At 41.4% G+C, this 18,985-nt stretch overlaps 3 protein-coding genes across 11 annotated transcripts in view; 2 read left to right on the top strand and 1 right to left on the bottom strand.

Annotated features, from left to right (window-relative positions):
- Positions 1 to 1,760, top strand: part of LOC121731843 — a 39,026-nt gene extending 37,266 nt beyond the window's left edge. For both annotated transcript variants that reach the window (XM_042121508.1, XM_042121509.1), the window contains one exon: positions 112 to 1,760. In XM_042121508.1, coding sequence (XP_041977442.1) covers positions 112 to 1,275 — 1,164 coding nt within the window. In that variant the 3' untranslated portion in view covers positions 1,276 to 1,760. The remainder of the gene's footprint in view (positions 1 to 111) is intronic.
- A 7,310-nt stretch (positions 1,761 to 9,070) lies between these two features.
- LOC121731846 (dynein axonemal assembly factor 3 homolog) lies at positions 9,071 to 10,609 on the top strand. Its single transcript, XM_042121519.1, has one exon. The coding sequence runs from the start codon at positions 9,191 to 9,193 to the stop codon at positions 10,568 to 10,570; it is 1,380 nt and encodes a 459-aa protein (XP_041977453.1). The 5' UTR covers positions 9,071 to 9,190; the 3' UTR covers positions 10,571 to 10,609.
- Positions 10,610 to 15,732: 5,123 nt separating this feature from the next.
- The window catches only part of LOC121731844 (disintegrin and metalloproteinase domain-containing protein 11), a 303,738-nt gene continuing 300,485 nt past the window's right edge, over positions 15,733 to 18,985 (bottom strand). For 6 of the 8 annotated variants that reach the window (XM_042121518.1, XM_042121513.1, XM_042121512.1 and 3 more), the window contains 5 exons: positions 18,838 to 18,896; positions 18,548 to 18,750; positions 17,975 to 18,339; positions 17,436 to 17,660; positions 15,733 to 16,082 (listed from right to left, as the gene is read on the bottom strand). In XM_042121518.1, coding sequence (XP_041977452.1) covers positions 15,908 to 16,082; positions 17,436 to 17,660; positions 17,975 to 18,339; positions 18,548 to 18,750; positions 18,838 to 18,896 — 1,027 coding nt within the window. In that variant the 3' untranslated portion in view covers positions 15,733 to 15,907. The remainder of the gene's footprint in view (positions 16,083 to 17,435; positions 17,661 to 17,974; positions 18,340 to 18,547; positions 18,751 to 18,837; positions 18,897 to 18,985) is intronic. The other 2 variants (XM_042121515.1, XM_042121516.1) reach the window with 2 other exon arrangements.

Below are 18,985 nucleotides of genomic sequence, written 5' to 3' on the forward strand. Positions count from 1 at the left end.
TGAAAAACAGAAACAAATATTAAAAATGTGAATGTGAAAAATGAAATTAATACCAATCGCAAGTTATGTATCTTTGGTGAGAACGAGTACTTAGTATAGATCTTTTCACAGGTTATAGACATTCATCTCAGCCCGATAGTTACGACGCTGGCGCGGAACGAGAGCCGGTCGTGCGCGTACTGGCACTTCCTCGAGAACCGCACCGGCTACTGGTCCCAGGAGGGGTGCACCTTTATCCGCGCGACCGAGGAGGGGATGTTGGACACGTGCAGGTGCAACCATCTGACACATTTCGCCGAGGTTCTAGCGCCGAAAGCGGTGTTCTCCGAAGCCGACGAAAGCGCTTTAGAAATTATATCGATCGTCGGCTGCTTTCTGTCTATACTGGGACTCATCATGATCGGCGTCACCGCCCTCCTCTTCAGATCCTGGCGGCGAGAGTACAGCAACAAGATCTGGCTTCAACTGTGCATGGCGATATTTATTACGGTTCTGAGCTTCCTACTAGTTATATTCGTGCACTTCGACCAGCAGGATATGTTGTGCCTGCTGGTCGGTGTACTTCTCCACTACGCTGTGCTGGCGTCGTTCTGCTGGATGCTGGTGGCAGCGGTGCTGGCGTACCGGCGGCTGGTGCTGGTGTTCTCGCGCGACGCCTCCCACAAGCTGCTGAAGGCGGCGACGTTCTCGTGGGGCGCGCCCTGCGTCGTCGTCGGCGTCCTCCTGTCTGTCTCCCGAGACTCTTACGGGAGAACATTCGAGGAGATGACCCCCAGCGGGACCTTCTGCTACCCCACCGGCGTGGGTTTCTGGCTGACCGTTTACGCGCCGATATCGGCCATTCTTCTTACAAACTGGATACTATTCGCGTTGATAGTCCGTTCCGTGTTTGTCTCGAGGAGGATCCAGAGGCACGGTGAGAACAACGAGGCGCTTCGGTGCGCCTCGGTGAGTTGTATGCTGGTGTTCCTCTTCGGGTTGCCGTGGATCTTCGGTCTGTTCGCCAGCAACGTGGTCGCGGCCTATCTGTTCACGTTGACTGCGACGTTCCAAGGATTCATTCTGTTCGTGTTTTTCGTGATAGGGAACAAGAAGACGCGCGACCTGTGGCTGAACAAGCTGCACATCAAGCAGACGCGCAAGGTGCCCGTGACGTCTTCCACGTACACCAACCGCAGCGCCGAGTGGCGCGCCGCCAACGCGCCAGCCGCTCTCGAGGCGAAGGTCTCGAAACCGAAAGTCCTCGCGTCTAAGGACGAAACTAGATTCTCTTGACATGAGCCAAAGAAAGCGATCAGTGAATCTGGAATATTATTGCGGCGCGCCGGCCGGGACTTGTTCAATTGTGTGAACACTTTGACCTCTATTGTTTATTAATTATTTTATTGTCACCAAATATCTTAGATACCTATATAATATTATTATTGCGACTCCGAATTATTGACTGTTTGTTGTAATATTTATATTAGATGTAAATAGTTTATCATCACATTTTTAGATTGTTCTTAATCAAAAATGTGAATCTGTTTTAATTGAGTTGGTGCAGTTGATGATAAAAATATTATAGGTATTTTTGCAACCTCCTTATTGTTATTTATAATGTTTACTGTTTAGTTTTCTCTAGTCCAGTCTATGTAACGTATATTATAAGTTGTTAAGCCTTAATGCCAACGTTTTTGTAGTAAGTATACTACAATTCGAACGTATAGAGAAGCTGTTCAAGTCTTTACTCTACTTTTGTAATTTTAGGACTAGATGCTTTATGCTACGTTAGTAATGTATTATTCTGATATTCTTTTCATATCATAATATGCTTTGATATATGCTATATTAGATAGTTAATTGAATCAGTCGTTACTTTGCGGAAATCCATAGTTTAAAGTTTAATTTGATATTATTTTTAGCAATATTTCGCGGAATATTGCTAAAAATAATATCAAACTAAATTTTAAGATATGCTATATTGTTAAAAAGCAACAAAAGTATTTTACATTCCCATCGAATTTTGAGGTCGAAAAAGTTTGAGTACATTATAAAATTTTACGACCTTTATGAATCCCAAAAAAAGTTTTATTTTGTGAGTTTGTGTTCTGTGTATAAAAAGGTATGAAATAAGAAAGATAGAGTGAAATACAGATAGAGACAGTTATATTGTGGGTACTTTAAACAGTATGGTGTCAGATTTCTTGTTTTCTAACCCCTTCTAATAAAAATATTAACACAGCGAGTAACTTTACAAGGCCTACTCGTGTTTGTTAAGTAACGCTGGATTTAAAATATCTTTATCAATGAGTAATAACTAATAATGTGTAAATAGTCGAAAAGCTATAGAATCTTTCATATTAATTTAATTTATAACTGTCGTATTTTATTTTCACTTTAAGTAGCACAACATAGGTACTCTTATAATATAACATAAAAGTTTCCTAAAGTTCCAGTGATATAATAATTGTGTACATATCGTATCTACTTGAATTAATTATCATTATATTTTAATTAATAAATTAATGTAGGTACGTCAGGCGTTATTAAGTTCCTTTGGTACAACGTTTGTACCGTAAACATTCAGTATTGTAATTATAGGCATTTATTGTGAACATGTTGCCTAAAGTTACATTGTTTTGAAATAAATAGGAACGCACGGTTTCTTTACCTCTTTTTTTGTCATTCTATTGGTAACATTTTTATTATTGATATAGATACCGTACAAACATGACAATTGTGCTCGTGTCTTGTTATTTCTATATTTATATAGAGATAGCATGATTTTGCAATCGACTCTACTATACTTGACCGTTAGAAGTAGACACTATAGTACGGGAGCCCTGGAACATTTTTTTTATTACTATCAAGCTCATTTTTTGTGAGCAGCTTCGTTTTGATTTAAAGATGAACAACATTTTTATCTGCGAAAAATCTTGACTTACAGAAATAGAAAGGATTTCATACTTTGACTTGATGGTCCTAAAATATGGATTGTTCTATTTATAGGACAATGTTACTCTGAAATTATATAACTATTAACCTATCAATATACAAAAAAGCAGTTTGTTAAGGTTCCGTTTTAGGGTTCAGTAGTCAACCAAGTTTTGTTGATTACAAAACCCCATAACGGAACCCGAACGAGCAGATTTTTTTGTATATTGTTAGATTAATAGTCACATAATTTAAAAGTAACATAGTCCTAAAAATAAAATAGTCCATATTTTAGGACCATCAATTCAAAGTATGAAATCCTTTATATATCTCTGTTAGCTACCACTTTCAAAATTTTTCGCAAATAAAAATGTTGTTCTTCTTATCAAAACGAAGCTACTCACAAAAAATTTACTTGATTGTAATAAAATAAAATTGTTCTAGGGCTCCCCTATAGTAAAAGTAAACACTTTTGAGTAAACGTAAACACAAAAGGAGTTTGTGTATGCTTGTAGTAGTGAAAAGATTTTGGCGATCACTATGTAGCTCTTCATAATAATTATTGCTTTATCTGTACGAAAGTTTTGTTCTGTGCTTGTATGTTTAGACATAGTTTATAATATTAGTGATCACAGAAAAAGCTGCAATAAGTCATCATAATAATTATTATTTAATTAAGCAGGTATAGGCCGCGCACAAGTGTAAAATCGCCCGGCGAAAGTGGACGAGGCTTACATGAACGAAAGTTGCCAATAACGACGCGTCTGAATCTACCAATAGCGCAATCAGCCCTTTCGCTCCTCACCGCACCAAAGAGCCCTGAAAATCGAACTGCCTTCCATTTTCTTCGAGCAATCGTAAAATTATACGCGACCAATACGTCCTGTAATGATTATATTTGGTTCTGTGGTGGGTCATAGTTATAGCACAGACTAAATAGTCAAAGTAAGTAGATTAAGACTTGAGAGGCTATTAATAAACAAAGTGGTTACACACTTACCCCCTTACTAATAAACGTTGTATAAGCTTTGAATAGTTATACAGTGTTTTGTTCCTGTCATACAAGTGACATTTTAATTTGGATTGAAGAAGACAAAACACTGTATAACTATTCAAAGCTTATACAGCGTTTATTAGTAAGGGGGCATAAGTATACTTGATGTGTATTGTGATTTGTGTCCCTTATAATATGAGCTCACTGTAAATGCAGCAGTGCTGAAATAGTAACTTTTGACTATAACTGTTTATATTAAGACAAATCGTCGTTGAAGTTCTAACACCACGTAAGTCAAAAGTAGCAACTTTTCCGGAGAGAGAAAAATGAATTAAATTTTGTACAGATTCCATAGTACTTGGTTCAGATTTACTTTTTAACTATTTTACGAGTTTTGTTGGCCGACACGTGTTCCGATTGGCTAAAACGACACGTCTTCCGATTTTCTAGCGAATTGCATGAAAAAGTCAAAATAGGCAAAAAGTGACTAACGTAGTGGCAAATAGGCAAAAAGTAATTCTGCAATGACGAAATGCCACTTTTTCTGCGCTGCAACATTTACAGTGAATTCTATATATGGAACACACACCCTAACGTGTTATCACTAATTTATGTTACGTTACGCCTTATTATAGTGTATACGTGTTTATATCGGCACTACATATAGGCGAACGCGTTGGCCGACGCGTTGGCCGGCGCGCTGGCCCAATGCGTAGAACGGGCGTTCGCGCGTTTGCGGTAGGTATTTCGCCTGTTCTACACAATGGGCCAGCGCGCCGGCCAACGCGTCGGCCAACGCGTTCGCCTATATAATGTAGTGCCGACTTAATGTGTATGGTAGTGGCGTTCGCATCCGGATAGACTAATGTGCTTCGCCACGTCAAGCTTCAATTGCATTTCGTTTATACTATATTAAATATAATTAGATAGTATGTATTTATTTATATCAGTTTCAAAATTTTTGTATTTACTGATTCGAAATACATAAATTATGCACAAAGTTGCTTTATTTTAATGACTGAATATGTGATTTTGGGGGTAGTCACAAGAAAAATCTTAGAATTAGTGGGTAGGTCGAAAAAAATTAACGGAAATACCTCTTCATTACATTATGCGCTCCTGGTCCTTCATAGTTAAAAACAAATGGATCCCTCTATTAATTAGTCAATTCACAAGAATTAAAACAAAATATTAGGGGTAGACATAAGAAAAATCTTAGAATAATAGTGGGTAAGTCGAAAAATTGAACGCTAACGCGTCTTCATACGTTATGTGGTATAAATAAATAATAAATAAATAAAATAAAAATTGTTTTATTTCCGAATAGATTTGTAACAAATACTTTCAGAACGTTTTTTTTATGAAATAAGGGGGCAAACGAGCAAACGGGTCAACTTCCGTCGCCCATGGACACTCGCAGCATCAGAAGATGATGATGGTGCCTACCACCGGTTCGGGAACTATCCCGGCGAGAAGAACCGGCGTAAGAAACTCGCACATAATAGTACTTCAATAAATACTAAATAACAATAACAAATGAAAATTATTTGTATTCAATGAATCAAGTCCTGAAATTCTGCATTGATCTAGAACATATTTTGTAAATTATAAAAAAAGCTCTAAGTAGGTATACCGTATAATTATGGGAACCGTATAGCAAAATGGAAACCGGTCAAATACGTTTCGGGCCGCGCGCAATACAGGGTTCCGTAGTAACTAGTAACGCTAGTTTTTGATAATTTTATAACGTGTTTTACATTATTAACAACATCATCTCAGTTACATTCAAAGGAATTTGAACTAAAAGTTCCTCCGAATACATTTTATTTAGTTGATCGACTATACTCAATAACTTATGAAGTCTTCTTAGTCGTGATAGATTTCCTTTTAAATTCTGCATATTTCCTACTCTCGTGAATTTTTTCACATTTCCAGAAGCAATATTTTAGCTGGTAGAAGGGGGACACCGGACTCTAACGATTTTTACCATTTTTAAAACTTTATCTTTCTTCTGACTTAAAAGTGAATTCATGATAACTATTTTGAATAAGAAATTTTATTTATATTTTATAAAGACGATCGTTCAATGCATAACAAATTATGATTTTCTATTATAAAAAAAAGGTAGATATCGCACTAGCGCGTACAGTCTGATACGGCCAAATGAAGCTAAGTCCCTTCTTTTGAATTAGTTGCATGTTGGCAGCGAGTGAGCGACGAGGTGTCACGTTTTTGATTTAGAATGCCAAGCTGCGTTTTTAGGAAATGCAAAAATTATACTTATAATGTAAAAAAGGATGAAAAAATTACGTACCACAAGTAAGTACATGAAAACATCTAGTAATTAATTTTTATTTGGATATTTTCCAAAATTATCGACAAATTATTCAATGCAAAAAATTAAACTAAAAAAAGGATAGAAAATACGGACGACAACTGCAGCGTGATAAGGACAGATAATAGAATAATCAATTGAAATAATCAGAAGCGATTGCGTAGGCACCAACACGTAGGCATCAACTAATTGCGTAATATTGTAAACATCTTTTCGTTTTAATATTTTTTAATTTAAAACTACACATGCGTTTTCCCTTTTAACATTTAGCCCAAACCATGTTAGATTAATTATTTTATAAATTAAAATATGGATAGGTAAGCTGTCTAGTACGCCATGCGCCGCTCGGTTTCCGGGGTGGGTCTATAGGATTATATTATAAATGTATACATTTTATAAGTAAGTATTTTTATAATTATTATAAAACAGAAGTAATATGCCTTTAGAAGTAAGAATGATTGGATGCCTGAAAAAAATAGTACAATTTGAAGCCCAAGACAAATATACTACGCCAAAAGGATGAGAAAATTTGCGGTGCCTGTGGTTTCATCGGCAAGAGAGCACAATTTTTAACCGACTTCAAAAAAAGGAGGTTATCAATTGACGGACAGACGGACAGACATCAAAGTCTCAGTAATAGGGTCCCGTTTTTACCCTTTGGGTACAGAACCCTAAAACATTTATTCTATTTAAAAAAACATCTATTCTATTGTGTAAAGTTAACTAATGCGACCATATCTTGTCCAGATAAACTCATTGTAGTTTTTGCGGCAAGATTTCTTGTATTTTGTAATATTATTTTATACAGTATTGAACAAAATAAATAAATAAAATAAATGATTAAAAAATTTCAGAATAGTATATTGTAACTGATGAATGTCTCGAGAATTACCGAAAAAGGGACCGTTCTTTTAAATGAATTTTTTGATAATTTTTCTGATAAGTAGACTAAAAAAACATTGGGTGAAGCAAAACATAAACCTCCTAGATATCTTTCAATGTGACCAGTTTGTGAAACCATAATTTTTCATCGGTAAACAAAGATGAACGACACGTTTCACATTTCAAACGTTCGCAAAGTTTTCTGGAAACCCAACCTGAAATATATCCAACGATTTGTTCCACGTTACATAAATCGTTTTCCTCGTAAAGGATATCAGTTAAAACTGTAACATTATCTTGAGATTTTTTATCACTTGGTAAAAATATATTATCATCCTCGGTTAGATCTTCTTAACCATAAATGCGTCCACCACAAGTGTTATTTATATTATTAACTGCTGATGAGCAATTATGTATTGGAAAAATATATATATATATATATATATATATATATATATCCACGGCCGAACATATTACCTCCTCCTTTTTGGAAGTCGGTTAAAAATGTTCCACCGGTAAGTATACAATTTTCTGTAAAAGAAGACCGCAGTTCCAGGTGGTTAAATATTTTTTTATAAATGCCCTTGAACTGAATTGTATCTGGATTGTTATTATACCCTCCGTGTTGACGAATATCTTCGAACAATATTTCAATATGGTCCTGACTGACTGACGGAGTTCAGCTCGGACGTATATCCGGACTAAACTCCTAAAGTAACTTTATATTATGTAGGTACCTATACAGTGTGTAACAAAAATAAGTGATTATACTTTAGAGTATGCACGTGTTCCCTGTAGAGAGTTCACTGTGAAAGTAGCAGCTCTGAAAGACGAAATTTTTTTTTCACTTTTGTATGGGCAAAGGCCCGAGCGTCACGAGTTTTCCCATACAAAAGTGAAAAAAATTTTTGGTCTTTCAGCGTTGCTACTTTCACAGTGAACTCTCCACAGGGAACACGTACATACTCTAAAGTATTATCACTTATTTTTGTTACATTCTGTATACAGACAAAGAGAAAAAAAATTACACGTTAAACGCCCCATGTATTAGGATTTTTTAAAATATTATGTATATTGGGTACACTTTTGTTTTCCTACGAGTTACGACCGACTTTATTATATTATAATATATATAGAATAATAAAAAATTATAGAACAAACAATTTGTTTTATTAAATGTCTCTTCTGTTCAACAATAACAGTATTCTCTTGATCTAGTATGTCGCGCATTCGCTGTCAAGTGCAACTCAAAATATATAGCAATCCTTTTATCTATATCATTCGTTACGTATTGTCTGTCGCATTCATTGTTGTAATTTATAGAAATACATAGAATTATAACCTTTAGAAAAGGCATTCCATACAATCGTCAACGCGAAAATGTGTCACCCTCGAAATGAGTGAGCTCACTCATCAGTCATCTGAGAGTGTGCCATAGACGCGGTGACATTGATTATGTAAAATATGCATTGAAAGCGTAAAATGAGTGAAAGAGAAAGTAGTTTATGCTATTACTGTAAGACAAAAAGGACGACAATATTTTCTCGATTCACATTTTGCATGCAAAAACATTGCTACAGTTTTGATGGCGTATGCCATATCCAAGTATTGACATCGTTGTAGATATATACCAGAGGTAGGTATTTATATGTCGTAAAGGAACAAATTCTGAGGACCGCTTTGTATGAGCATACGCCAAGAATATCATTGGCATACGCCATCTTTATTAAAACATCATTGATAACAAACTTTACAAGGTAACAAACAATCACTCAAGCCTATGCATGAATCTAATAAAACAATATTACAATTAATTATATTGTATATTCAAATAATAATAATTCATTTTATCATTTATTGGGCTTATAAAAAATCACACCATATGAGGGTTTCGTTAATCAATCGAAGGTTGGGTATGAAAATAAATCGGTACCTACCGCGAATAGCCAGTTGCCATGGTAACGCCCTATTAACAAGCGCGCTTCAGTAGACAATTATATCTCGGTTGCCATGACATTGACAGGCGAGTCATTTTCACACCGCACCCCGGCCCGATCGACGCGATGTTCTGGGGAGTGAGTCCGGCGCTGGACCTGCAGCAGGAGTACCTCCGCCAGGGGGACCGAAATGCCTTCGAATTGAATTTTCTCGTGATCGGCGGCTGCGACGCGCGCCACCTCATCAAGACGCTGTCGCAGGCGTACCGGCACAAGCGCCGCTACATGAATCTATTCGTCGTGGACGGCTGCCCGGAGCTCGTTGCCAGACAGCTTCTCCTGCTCAGCTTGGCTCTCGAGAAGACCACGCGATGCGGCCTCCTCGAGAAGACGCGAAGATTTCTCGAGGTGTACGGCAACATCCTCCTCCGGCCCTCGACGTCCAGGTACACGATCGCCAAGGCGAGGCAGCTGGTGGGGATGATCTCCAACCCGGATTATATGAGCTGCCTCCTGCCGTGCGTCTCCGTGGATCAGCTCAAGTACCGCGAGAGGGACTACCTAGAGAATCTGTTCTGCTTCTGGACGACGGGCAACACTAATCAATTCAACGCCTGCGAGCTGTGGGAGCACCGGCTGAGGCACGGCCTGGGGGTAAGGTACGACAGCCGGGCCGGCGTGTTCGACTGGGACTACCACATGCGGCTGAAGGAGGTGGCCGGGCAGATCTGTTTCCAGGAGTACAAACACTTCCGCGAGCACGGCGTGGCGTACACGTGGCTGGAGACGGAGGTGTGCCGGCCCAACGTGTCGTTCGCGGCGGGCGTGTACAAGTGCGGAGAGCGGTACCTGCACCGCGGGTACCTGGGCGACCTGGTCACGTCGCCCTTCGTCGGCTTCGGCCTGGACTGCGAGGACGAGGAAATGCTGAAGTCGTCGCACGGGGTCAACCGCGAGCGCGCCACGGACGTCGCCGAGCGGAACGTGATGCGCATGCTGTACGAGCTCGAAAATCGCCGGAGTTTCGACGCGGAAGCGATGACAATTGAAAATCGGAGCCTCGGGGCGGCCGTCCTGACCTCCCTGGACGTGAGGATCTCGGAAGCGGGCCCGGAGGCGCCGCTGCTACTGAGGGAGGACCGCGAGACGTACATCAACGTGGACTTCGGCAAGGTGCACTTCCTGTCGCTGTCGGCGCTGGACCACTACCCGCATAAGCCGCATTTCCAGGGGTTGTTCCACGGGGTGTTCGTGGGGCACAACCTGCTGCCGCGGCTGAAGCCGAGCGTGTGGTCGATGGCGCGAGACGACGCGACGGTGGTGATGGAGTCGCGCAAGTACATGGTGGAGCTGAAGCGGGAGGAGGTGCGCGGTTTCGGCGAGCAGATCCAGCAAGCGGCCGCGGCGGCCCAGTGCAAGCCCGTCGCCGCCTTCTGCCCGGAGAAGGACGACTTCGCCAAGTTCGTCATACGTCGAAGGAGTGAGAGTATAGATTTACCTGTATAATTTTTGCTTAAAAGTGTAATTTTCTTTTTATAGTGTTGTTAAAGCTAAAGTTGTAGTTTAAAATATTTTGTTACGTTTACCTACATACTTACTTTAATCGTTTGCGTATACATTATAATACGAAGTGTTACAAAACAAAGTGATACTACTTTAAGGTGGACTCCAGTCTCTATACAAGTTACAAGGGTTACAAACAATATACTTAGCGTATGTAGGTATATTGTTTGTAAATGGTAACCCATGTATAGGGTTCACTGTGAAGGTAATTGCCGTGATGAAATAATTGCTTTTCTGTTTCTCATCTTATTTGCTCATACATTAATTAAAAATCTATACACACTACAATATAATTTATATAACATACAGTATTATCACTTTGTTATACACTCTGTGTTATATATCTATAAATAACTTGTTCTTAATATTCGTAGTATTTAATTAATTGTTACATAACATAATATTATATTGTAAATACAAACAAGCGATTACGCTCTATTATTTCACACAAAAACTACTTATCCGTAAAACGCATAATCCTATTGGGCTGGGCTTACTAGGATGCTGTACAGCAATAACAGCAGTTGTCGTAATGATAGCGCTTGTCATGATCATCTATCATGGTTCAAAGGGATGGAAAGCCAAGTCTAGGTTTCATAATTCAAAAACTTATACATCTTTTGTATACTTTTCCAGAATATAAGCGGCAGTACACCAAGTGGTAGCGTAACCAACAGCTATTATAGCAAGATGGTTGTTTTTTACCGACTTCCAAAAAAGAGGAGGTAATACGTTCGGCTGTATGTATCTTTTTTTTTGTGTGTTCAACGATAACTTAGCCGTTTGTGATCCGATTTTCAAAATTATTTTTGTGTTGTATAGGGTTAAACTCGAATTTGGTACCATGTTCACAAAAGTTGTGATCGGATGATGGGATCTTGGAGGAATCGAGGGGACTCCTTGAAATTTGTATGGAAACATATAGTGATTTCAATTTTTTCTGAAGCATTCGAGGTAAATGCTATCAAAAAGTATTTCGTTTCGCACCAGGTTATACCCTGGATCCGAATGTACCCAACAGAACTTTTGAATCCTTATAGATACAGGTTCGGGGATTTCAGCGTTGTTTAAACAACTGAAAGCATAAGCCAACACATCAATTTAATTGATCATCATCATCACAATCATAATTATGCCATGGGTCATCACATTATGACCCAATTATTGATGCTTTTCGTGATATTATGCATCGAAGCAGATGTTTTTGATGATTATTTCGCTGTTTGTGGACCGATTTTCAAAATTCTTCTGGTGTTGTATAGGATATAATACTAGTCTTCATTACTTTGAAGTCGGTACCAGTCCCAAAAGCTTCAGATATTCTGACATTGACTGAACTCACGATAAAATTAGCTAGTACCGACTTCAAAATAATGAAGACTGTAGCATGTACAGAAATAGTAGATATTTAGACGAATTCTGAAAAAGGCACTATTATAGAGTAAGAGTTATTTAATACTTTTTAGTTCATATTATTATTGTTTTTACCTTGGAAGTCGGTTTTAATTTTTTGTTAAAAATAATAATTTTACATTTTTTTTAGTTATCTACTTTTTGCGTAAATAACCACTACGAATGTTAACTATTTACATTATGTTACTGTAAGCGAAATTCAGTTTTAATTTTTGTTAAAAATAATAATAGTCAAAATTAGTTAGTCAACCTTTTTTTTAAATCGGGCTTTGGCCCACCACACGTTCCCACCACTGTGTCTCCTGTGTCGCCAGGATCGACAGTGGTATCCAACCACGAAAACCCCTTGATATGATCTCAGGGAGCCCGAGGGACATGCTAAAGCTGGCTTGGGACCCGCAACGAATTTAATCAGAAGAAGATAGTAGGAAGTATACAGTTTTCCCTCCCCATAAAAAAGTGGGAGACATCACAAAGTTGCAATGACCGAAAGTCACTGAACTGAAGGGAAAGCACCATCCCCTGGTGCTTTTAAGATCTAAGTTAATGTAGTAGTTAGTTAGTCAACTTTATTGACTGCTTGCATTTGCATAATTGCTTTACAGATCGCAATTATGCATTTGCCTATTGACGGTCTGTAAAGCAAGCTTTTTAGCTGTAAGTAATGTAGGTCCAGTCTTACACCTTCAAATGGTACTTACTTGTTCCTGCCAGGCGCCAGTTTGTGTTTTTAGGGTAGAGTTAAGAAGTGTTTGTGGGTAGATGAAATAAAACAAGAAAAAAAATTTGTTTCATCTATTTTCTTTCATTAATAATATGTTACATTCATTTAGTAAATTATATAGCAAATGTATTTACAAGGACAAAAATCAAAACAGAACCATTCAACGTCTTAACGTTTGTATCGTTTAAAATTCGTATTTATATTACATAATATCACTTATCAATAGATTACCTAAATCAGGAATTCGGTAGTGGTAGTGTTTGAAAATTTTTGTAATGGCAACACTCTCGTACGATCATTAATATTTACTCACATAATGACACTCATAACGTACACTGAACCACATCGACTCTAGTAATACTAATAGACAATTCGATTAACTATTCATTCATCCGTCTCGACTCTCGACCACCTAAATATTTATATTTCGGTCCTATTCATTTACAATGAGGCATCTAATTATCTTAGTCTTAACATGGTTCACCTTAATTTAAATTTAGAACATTAATAGACAGCTAACTGCTACCGGTGTTGCTACGCCATAGTCCGTTGCGCCAGGCGGACGCGACTCGGTATTGCTATAATCATAAGTTACGACTAACTTTTTATAGCAGGAGGAGTTCATTTACTGAGAGACAATATGCTAGCATTTATAATAGGTTAACTGTCAACAGAAAAATATCTCTTGTGACCGAGCAGGCGTTAACACAAAAACAGCTGTGCGTTATATTGTAACATAATTAATACTGTTCTGTGCGTCGTAGACAGTCACGAGTTTTATTGCCTTTGTTGATAATAATCACGCAAGTACCTAGGTAAAACAAAATTAGTCCTAACAAAATTGCGGTACGCTGCGTATGTACAAATTCAGACGCGCCTCAGAATCGCATAAACATTCAGTGTTGCCACACGGACGATTACGAAAATTCCCAACACACCAGAGCGCTACCGTGAGCAATTGCCGAGTACGGCGCCGTCAATTGACGAATTAGGCCTGCGCGTCGCCACGCACGCGGTAGACGCGCCTCGGCCCTCGGGCAGCCCGCCGAGCCTCTACACCGGGGCTTCGGCTTCGACTACCACTATTTACTTTATAGTATCATCGTCGCTACTGTTTCACTATGTTTCGGCTGCTCGTACTCGTGGCGGCTGCGCAGGCGTCTACCGCGTGTGTGCACGTGCGCGCGCGCACGCGACGCCCTCTGGACCCGACACCCGCCGCCGCCGGGCCGCCGCCGCCCGGGACCGACGCCGTCCCGTTGGGGCTAGAGCTACGCGACGGAGGCCCCGCCTCCTTAGTCGTGCTTGAGAATCCGTATGTGCTTTAGGCGAACTATTCGTAAATTTTTAAAACTATGTAGAGTATCGAGCGCGAGCTGTGCGACAAAATGAACGAGCTAGATTATCGTGTGAACGCTAGAGTAGACGACATATTTTATCCTACTGCGTGGGGGTCGGCGGGAGCGCGCGGGGCCCGCGGGCGGCGCGCGAGTGTCTCGTCCAGATACAGAGTGCTGCAATCGTGGCTACCCTGTTTGATCTATAATAACTTACTCGTACATAATAACGTTTATCTATTAGATTAATTACTTAAAATTGGCCGTGCGGCCGAACATCGTGCTCGTGTACCGACGCGGGGACGGCCGCGGCTCCGAGGGTCGTCCTCGTAAAATAAACTCGACGGAAGTAGTCTAAACGTGTAATCGGCGAACATAAGGTGGGGACGGTCCCCGGGTCGGCCCACCTCCTCTAGACGAATATTAACTATTCAATATTTTAACTTCACCCTACCAGTTACATTCGCGGCGACGCCGCCTAGCCTAGCGTAATCCGAATGAAACGATAACCTCCTAAATTGTCACAATAAAATAAACAGAAACATGTAACTGTAACATCCACGACCCGCCCGCGACGCCGCGCGAGTCGCGACGCTGCTTGGACGTCGAGCGCACGCGCGCCGCACCGCGGGCGAGGGTCCTAAGTACTTAACACACATCGTTCCCTAGTAGGTACAACTGTTTAAATTCGTTTCAATATAATATATATCATATATATTCTGATAAAATTTGAAATAACTTATATTCACATTAATGTCGCTATTTTAGAATATGTGTATTTATGGATCTAGATACAAAAACGTTATACGTGCACGGCTCGAGATCTCCGAACTAGCTTTACGATAAATCTAACAACGAAAATTTTTTATCAACATTTTCCGACATTTATTCATACACATTGGTGTTCGTTTCCACTAAAGTACGCTATATTGTGTTAACAGCACGCTCCGCCGCCGCGGCATTGCATCGCGGCAGCGGCGGGGTGAAGTTAGCTGCGTGTCTGGGCACGAGATAGTTCGCATGTTTCTGCGCAGACAACACCTAACTTCGGCCCGCTCGAGACGACGTTTACACGACGACAAAGTACACTAACGTTGAACTTTAGACTCGTGGATCAGAAATTACAAAACGGTTAGCGGCGCTCAACGTAGCATCAGCGAGAGAGAGAGACAAGGACGAGTGGCGTCAACGTCGGCGTACGTTCGTCGGAACGGAGGCGCAAGCTGCAACATGTATCATGAAGTTGGGCGTTATTCGGAGAGGTGCATGTAGTATGAGACCGTGTTCTCTCCGGGACGGTAGCGATGCCCGCCTTCGCACCACACTCACTAACGCAACAAACTCAACGCTGGCCGCGCCGAGCTCGCGCGACGACGTCCGAACTAAGTATTAAAGCTTAACAGTTTGTCAGCTCAATTTGTTACGCCTATCTAAATGCGAGCTACCGAGCCGCGCTGCAGGGCGCTGCACCGCGCCGCATCGCGCCGCGCCGGCGAGCTCGGCGCGCGGGGCCGGGGAGGCCGGGACCTCGGCGCCGGCACGCCCGAGTCCGGACGACGACTCACGTTAACACTACTCGGCGCCGGGCCGCCGCGCGCTCGGTCGGATACAATTATAAAGCGTATCGATTTAAAACGAATATAAACACGAGGCGAGGCGGCGGCGGCGGCCCGGCGCGCGACTCGACTCTATATCCTATCGTAGGTCAGTCGTATCCATTAACATACTGTGCAATGAAATATATACACTCGACGGCTACTCGTAACGTTACGTATTCACATGCGCGGGAGCGACCCGGGGCGGGGGTCAGTGCGTGTACTCGGGGAAGGTGGCCGGCCGCTCGCTCTCGGAGCTGGCGGGCGAGCGCGGGGAGCGCGGGGAGTGCGCGGCGCGCGGCGAGGGGAAGTAGTCGCGCGCAGTCGGCACGGCCTCTTCACTCGCCCACCGGGCTAACTGTTGTTGAGCTTGAATAAATTCATCACTAGAAAATGATAGAGAAGAGAAACGGAGAGTCTAGGAGCGTCTTGCGGCGGACTCCCCCCGCCGCCGATGGGTTGGGCCGATCGGGCGATGGTGGTGATCTTTTTAATTTAGTGAGTGAAAATTTGGAAGTATCGGGTGGGGGAGTCCGCGCCGAGTTGAAAATGTGTGATGCTGTAATAAAATGTGTTATTAAAACAATAGTTAATAAAAACAATCCAACTCAATATAATCCACTCGGACTGAGAAACATTGACGATGTTTCGTTAGTCATAAAATTATTTTCGTATGAGACATTGGGTACCATCTTAATATATCATTTCAGCTGGTGCCTAGTGCATCATTATTCAATACCCAAGATAGCAAGTAAGCAAAACAACATGAAATAAAACAAATGATATAATGCATGATGCATCGTTCGTACTAGGTGCCATCGAACTAGCTACCTATCGAGTGCAAAATCACACGTTTTCGAGTGATCGCTAAAAACAAAACAATTGCTAGTGAAAGCTCAACATAAAACTGAAAGGAAATGAAAGAAAAGTGACCGTGTAGTGACAGTGACCGTGTGTGGACAGTGAGAAGCAGATGAACAGGGATCGGCAAACGACCAGCTAGTAGCATGATTATAGGAGAGATATGGCGTGACTGTAGCAGAGACTAGCAATGTGGTAATAACTGTGATTGCTTTGAGCTACCTTAGCAGAAGCGAACTAAAATTCCAGCCAAGTCAGAATAAGACTTCTGGACTAAAATATCATCTCCTATCAGACTATTTTATAACAAGGCTTCTTGAAACTGCTTACAACAGTCATGTTATTTCTGTTGACCTCTATTTTGCAAGGGGTACCAGTATTCGATTGCGTTGTCCCAGAGAAAAGGTTTGCCGACCCTTTATTCATCTCGTAATAGAAAAGAGCAGTCACTATAATTTATACAGCTGTATATCGAATAAGGGTCTGAGAAAAGATTTTCAATACTATAGGTCCGTGCACTTGGATTCAGTACAATCCAAAATGCAGACTTTAAGGCAAATTCACTATGCTATGTTCACACTAAACTAGAACGTTACTATTAATTGTCCGTCATAAACAACGGTCATACTTGATGTGAAAGTTTCCGAAATACCATCAGAGAAATTTTTTCATAGACATGTGACAGACCTGCGTTATTCGATCGGGCTATGTCAAGTCAAGTCACGGTTACTAATGATGTGGCTAGGCTAAACGCAACCGACTAAAAAACGTAGGTATGCCAACTGCGTATGAATCAGTTTCTTTGATAGTATCCGTACAAAAAACTGTACAACTGTATCAATTATGATCGGGCGTGTCGTGTGAAGCGAGCGTCTCACCTCTCGCTGTCGGGCGCGTCGCGCAGCCGCTCCGCATCCGCCGTCTCGTACAGCGCGTCGTCGTCGGGCACGCGCGCGTGCATGCTCGCGAGCGGCGGGGCGAGCGCGGCGTGCGGCGCGTGCGGCGCGTGCGCGGGGAACAGCCCGCCGTGGTGCCGCGCGCTGCCCGTGCGGTACCGCGGGTAACCGAACTCCTCTCCCCCGACCATCCGCCCGCGTCCTCTCCTTGAATTTAAAGCGCATTTTTTATTTTATTTATTCACAATTTTACATTTCCTGAAACATTAGAAATCACTAAACTACAAAGGAGTTTGTTGGCGACAAATTCACTGAAGTCAACACATAAAATAAATAACAATATGCGTGGCCATTAGGATGAAAGTATCTTTTAAGAAACAAATCGAATTCTTGAAATTTAACCGATGATCGAGTGTAAATAAGATTATAAATGGTAGTTGATATCGACTTAAACTTATTTCAGAAGGTACATAGAATTACTAAATACGTAAAAAATATTTTACAAGTAAATATGAACTTACGGTGGCACTTCACCGGGCTCGCCGCGGTAGTGTCGGTCGGCCTCCGTCTCCGACATCCGGATGTCCTCGCTGCCGGACGGGCTCATGTGGCGGCTGGAGTGGTGCTCCAGCTGCCGGATGAGGTCCTCGAGGTTCCGTATCCGGATGGGCCCGCACTGCGGCACCTCGTCCTCCTCCTCCTCCCCCCGCTGGCGGCGCAGTTCCGCTTCGTGGATCTTGTCTGCGCTCGGCGCTCGCTCCCTGTTGTACTCGTACTCCTGCAGCGCCCGAAGGTCGCCGGACCCGACCGCGGTGCCGGCGCTCGCCCGGTGCGCCGCGGCCGTCTTTAAAGCCACTATGATATTCTCGTGATAACCATTTAAATCCTGAAATTGAGAATAAAGTTAATTATTTCAATATTTTTAGTAAATATGAACTCTCAGTTTTGTCAAATCGAAATCAAACTATTCGTGAACCCCTTAGCATCTTGGTTTCGATTTCATTAAATTAATCTTTGCTTTCAATCACTACGTTAATTACATTACTTAAGACATCACATAATAGTTATATCAAGAGTCAAAACGGATGGTGTACCTTAAACTTATACTCCATATCGGCGACGGCCTGGCCGGGCTCCTGTCCGTCGGACTGCGAGCCAGCCTCCAGCTGCTCGGAGTCGTCGCCCCACTTGTCCTTGCCGTCTACGGCGCCGTACCCGTGCTTCTTCAGGATGCCCTTCTCCGGCAGCTTCGACATGGAGTTTGAAGGCACGTCTATAAATGCTATATCTTCTTCCCCTGGAAGGTAAAGCGATTGTCTTTTTAGAATGTGTTCCTTTATTTAGTAATCGCTCAAAGAACAGAAAGGTGTAGAACTTTTATTACCTGAGTGCGTTGGTTCATCTTCGCTGCCAGAGTGTACACGTTTCATTTGTTTATGGTCTCTGAAATTAAATTGAGTTGGTGTTATACAATTTTTTTTACAAAATAAGACATAATTTAAAATCTTCAGCAAAAATGATCTGCATACATG

This window comes from Aricia agestis, chromosome 11, assembly GCF_905147365.1.
Source record: "Aricia agestis chromosome 11, ilAriAges1.1, whole genome shotgun sequence".
Lineage (NCBI taxonomy): Eukaryota > Metazoa > Arthropoda > Insecta > Lepidoptera > Lycaenidae > Aricia > Aricia agestis.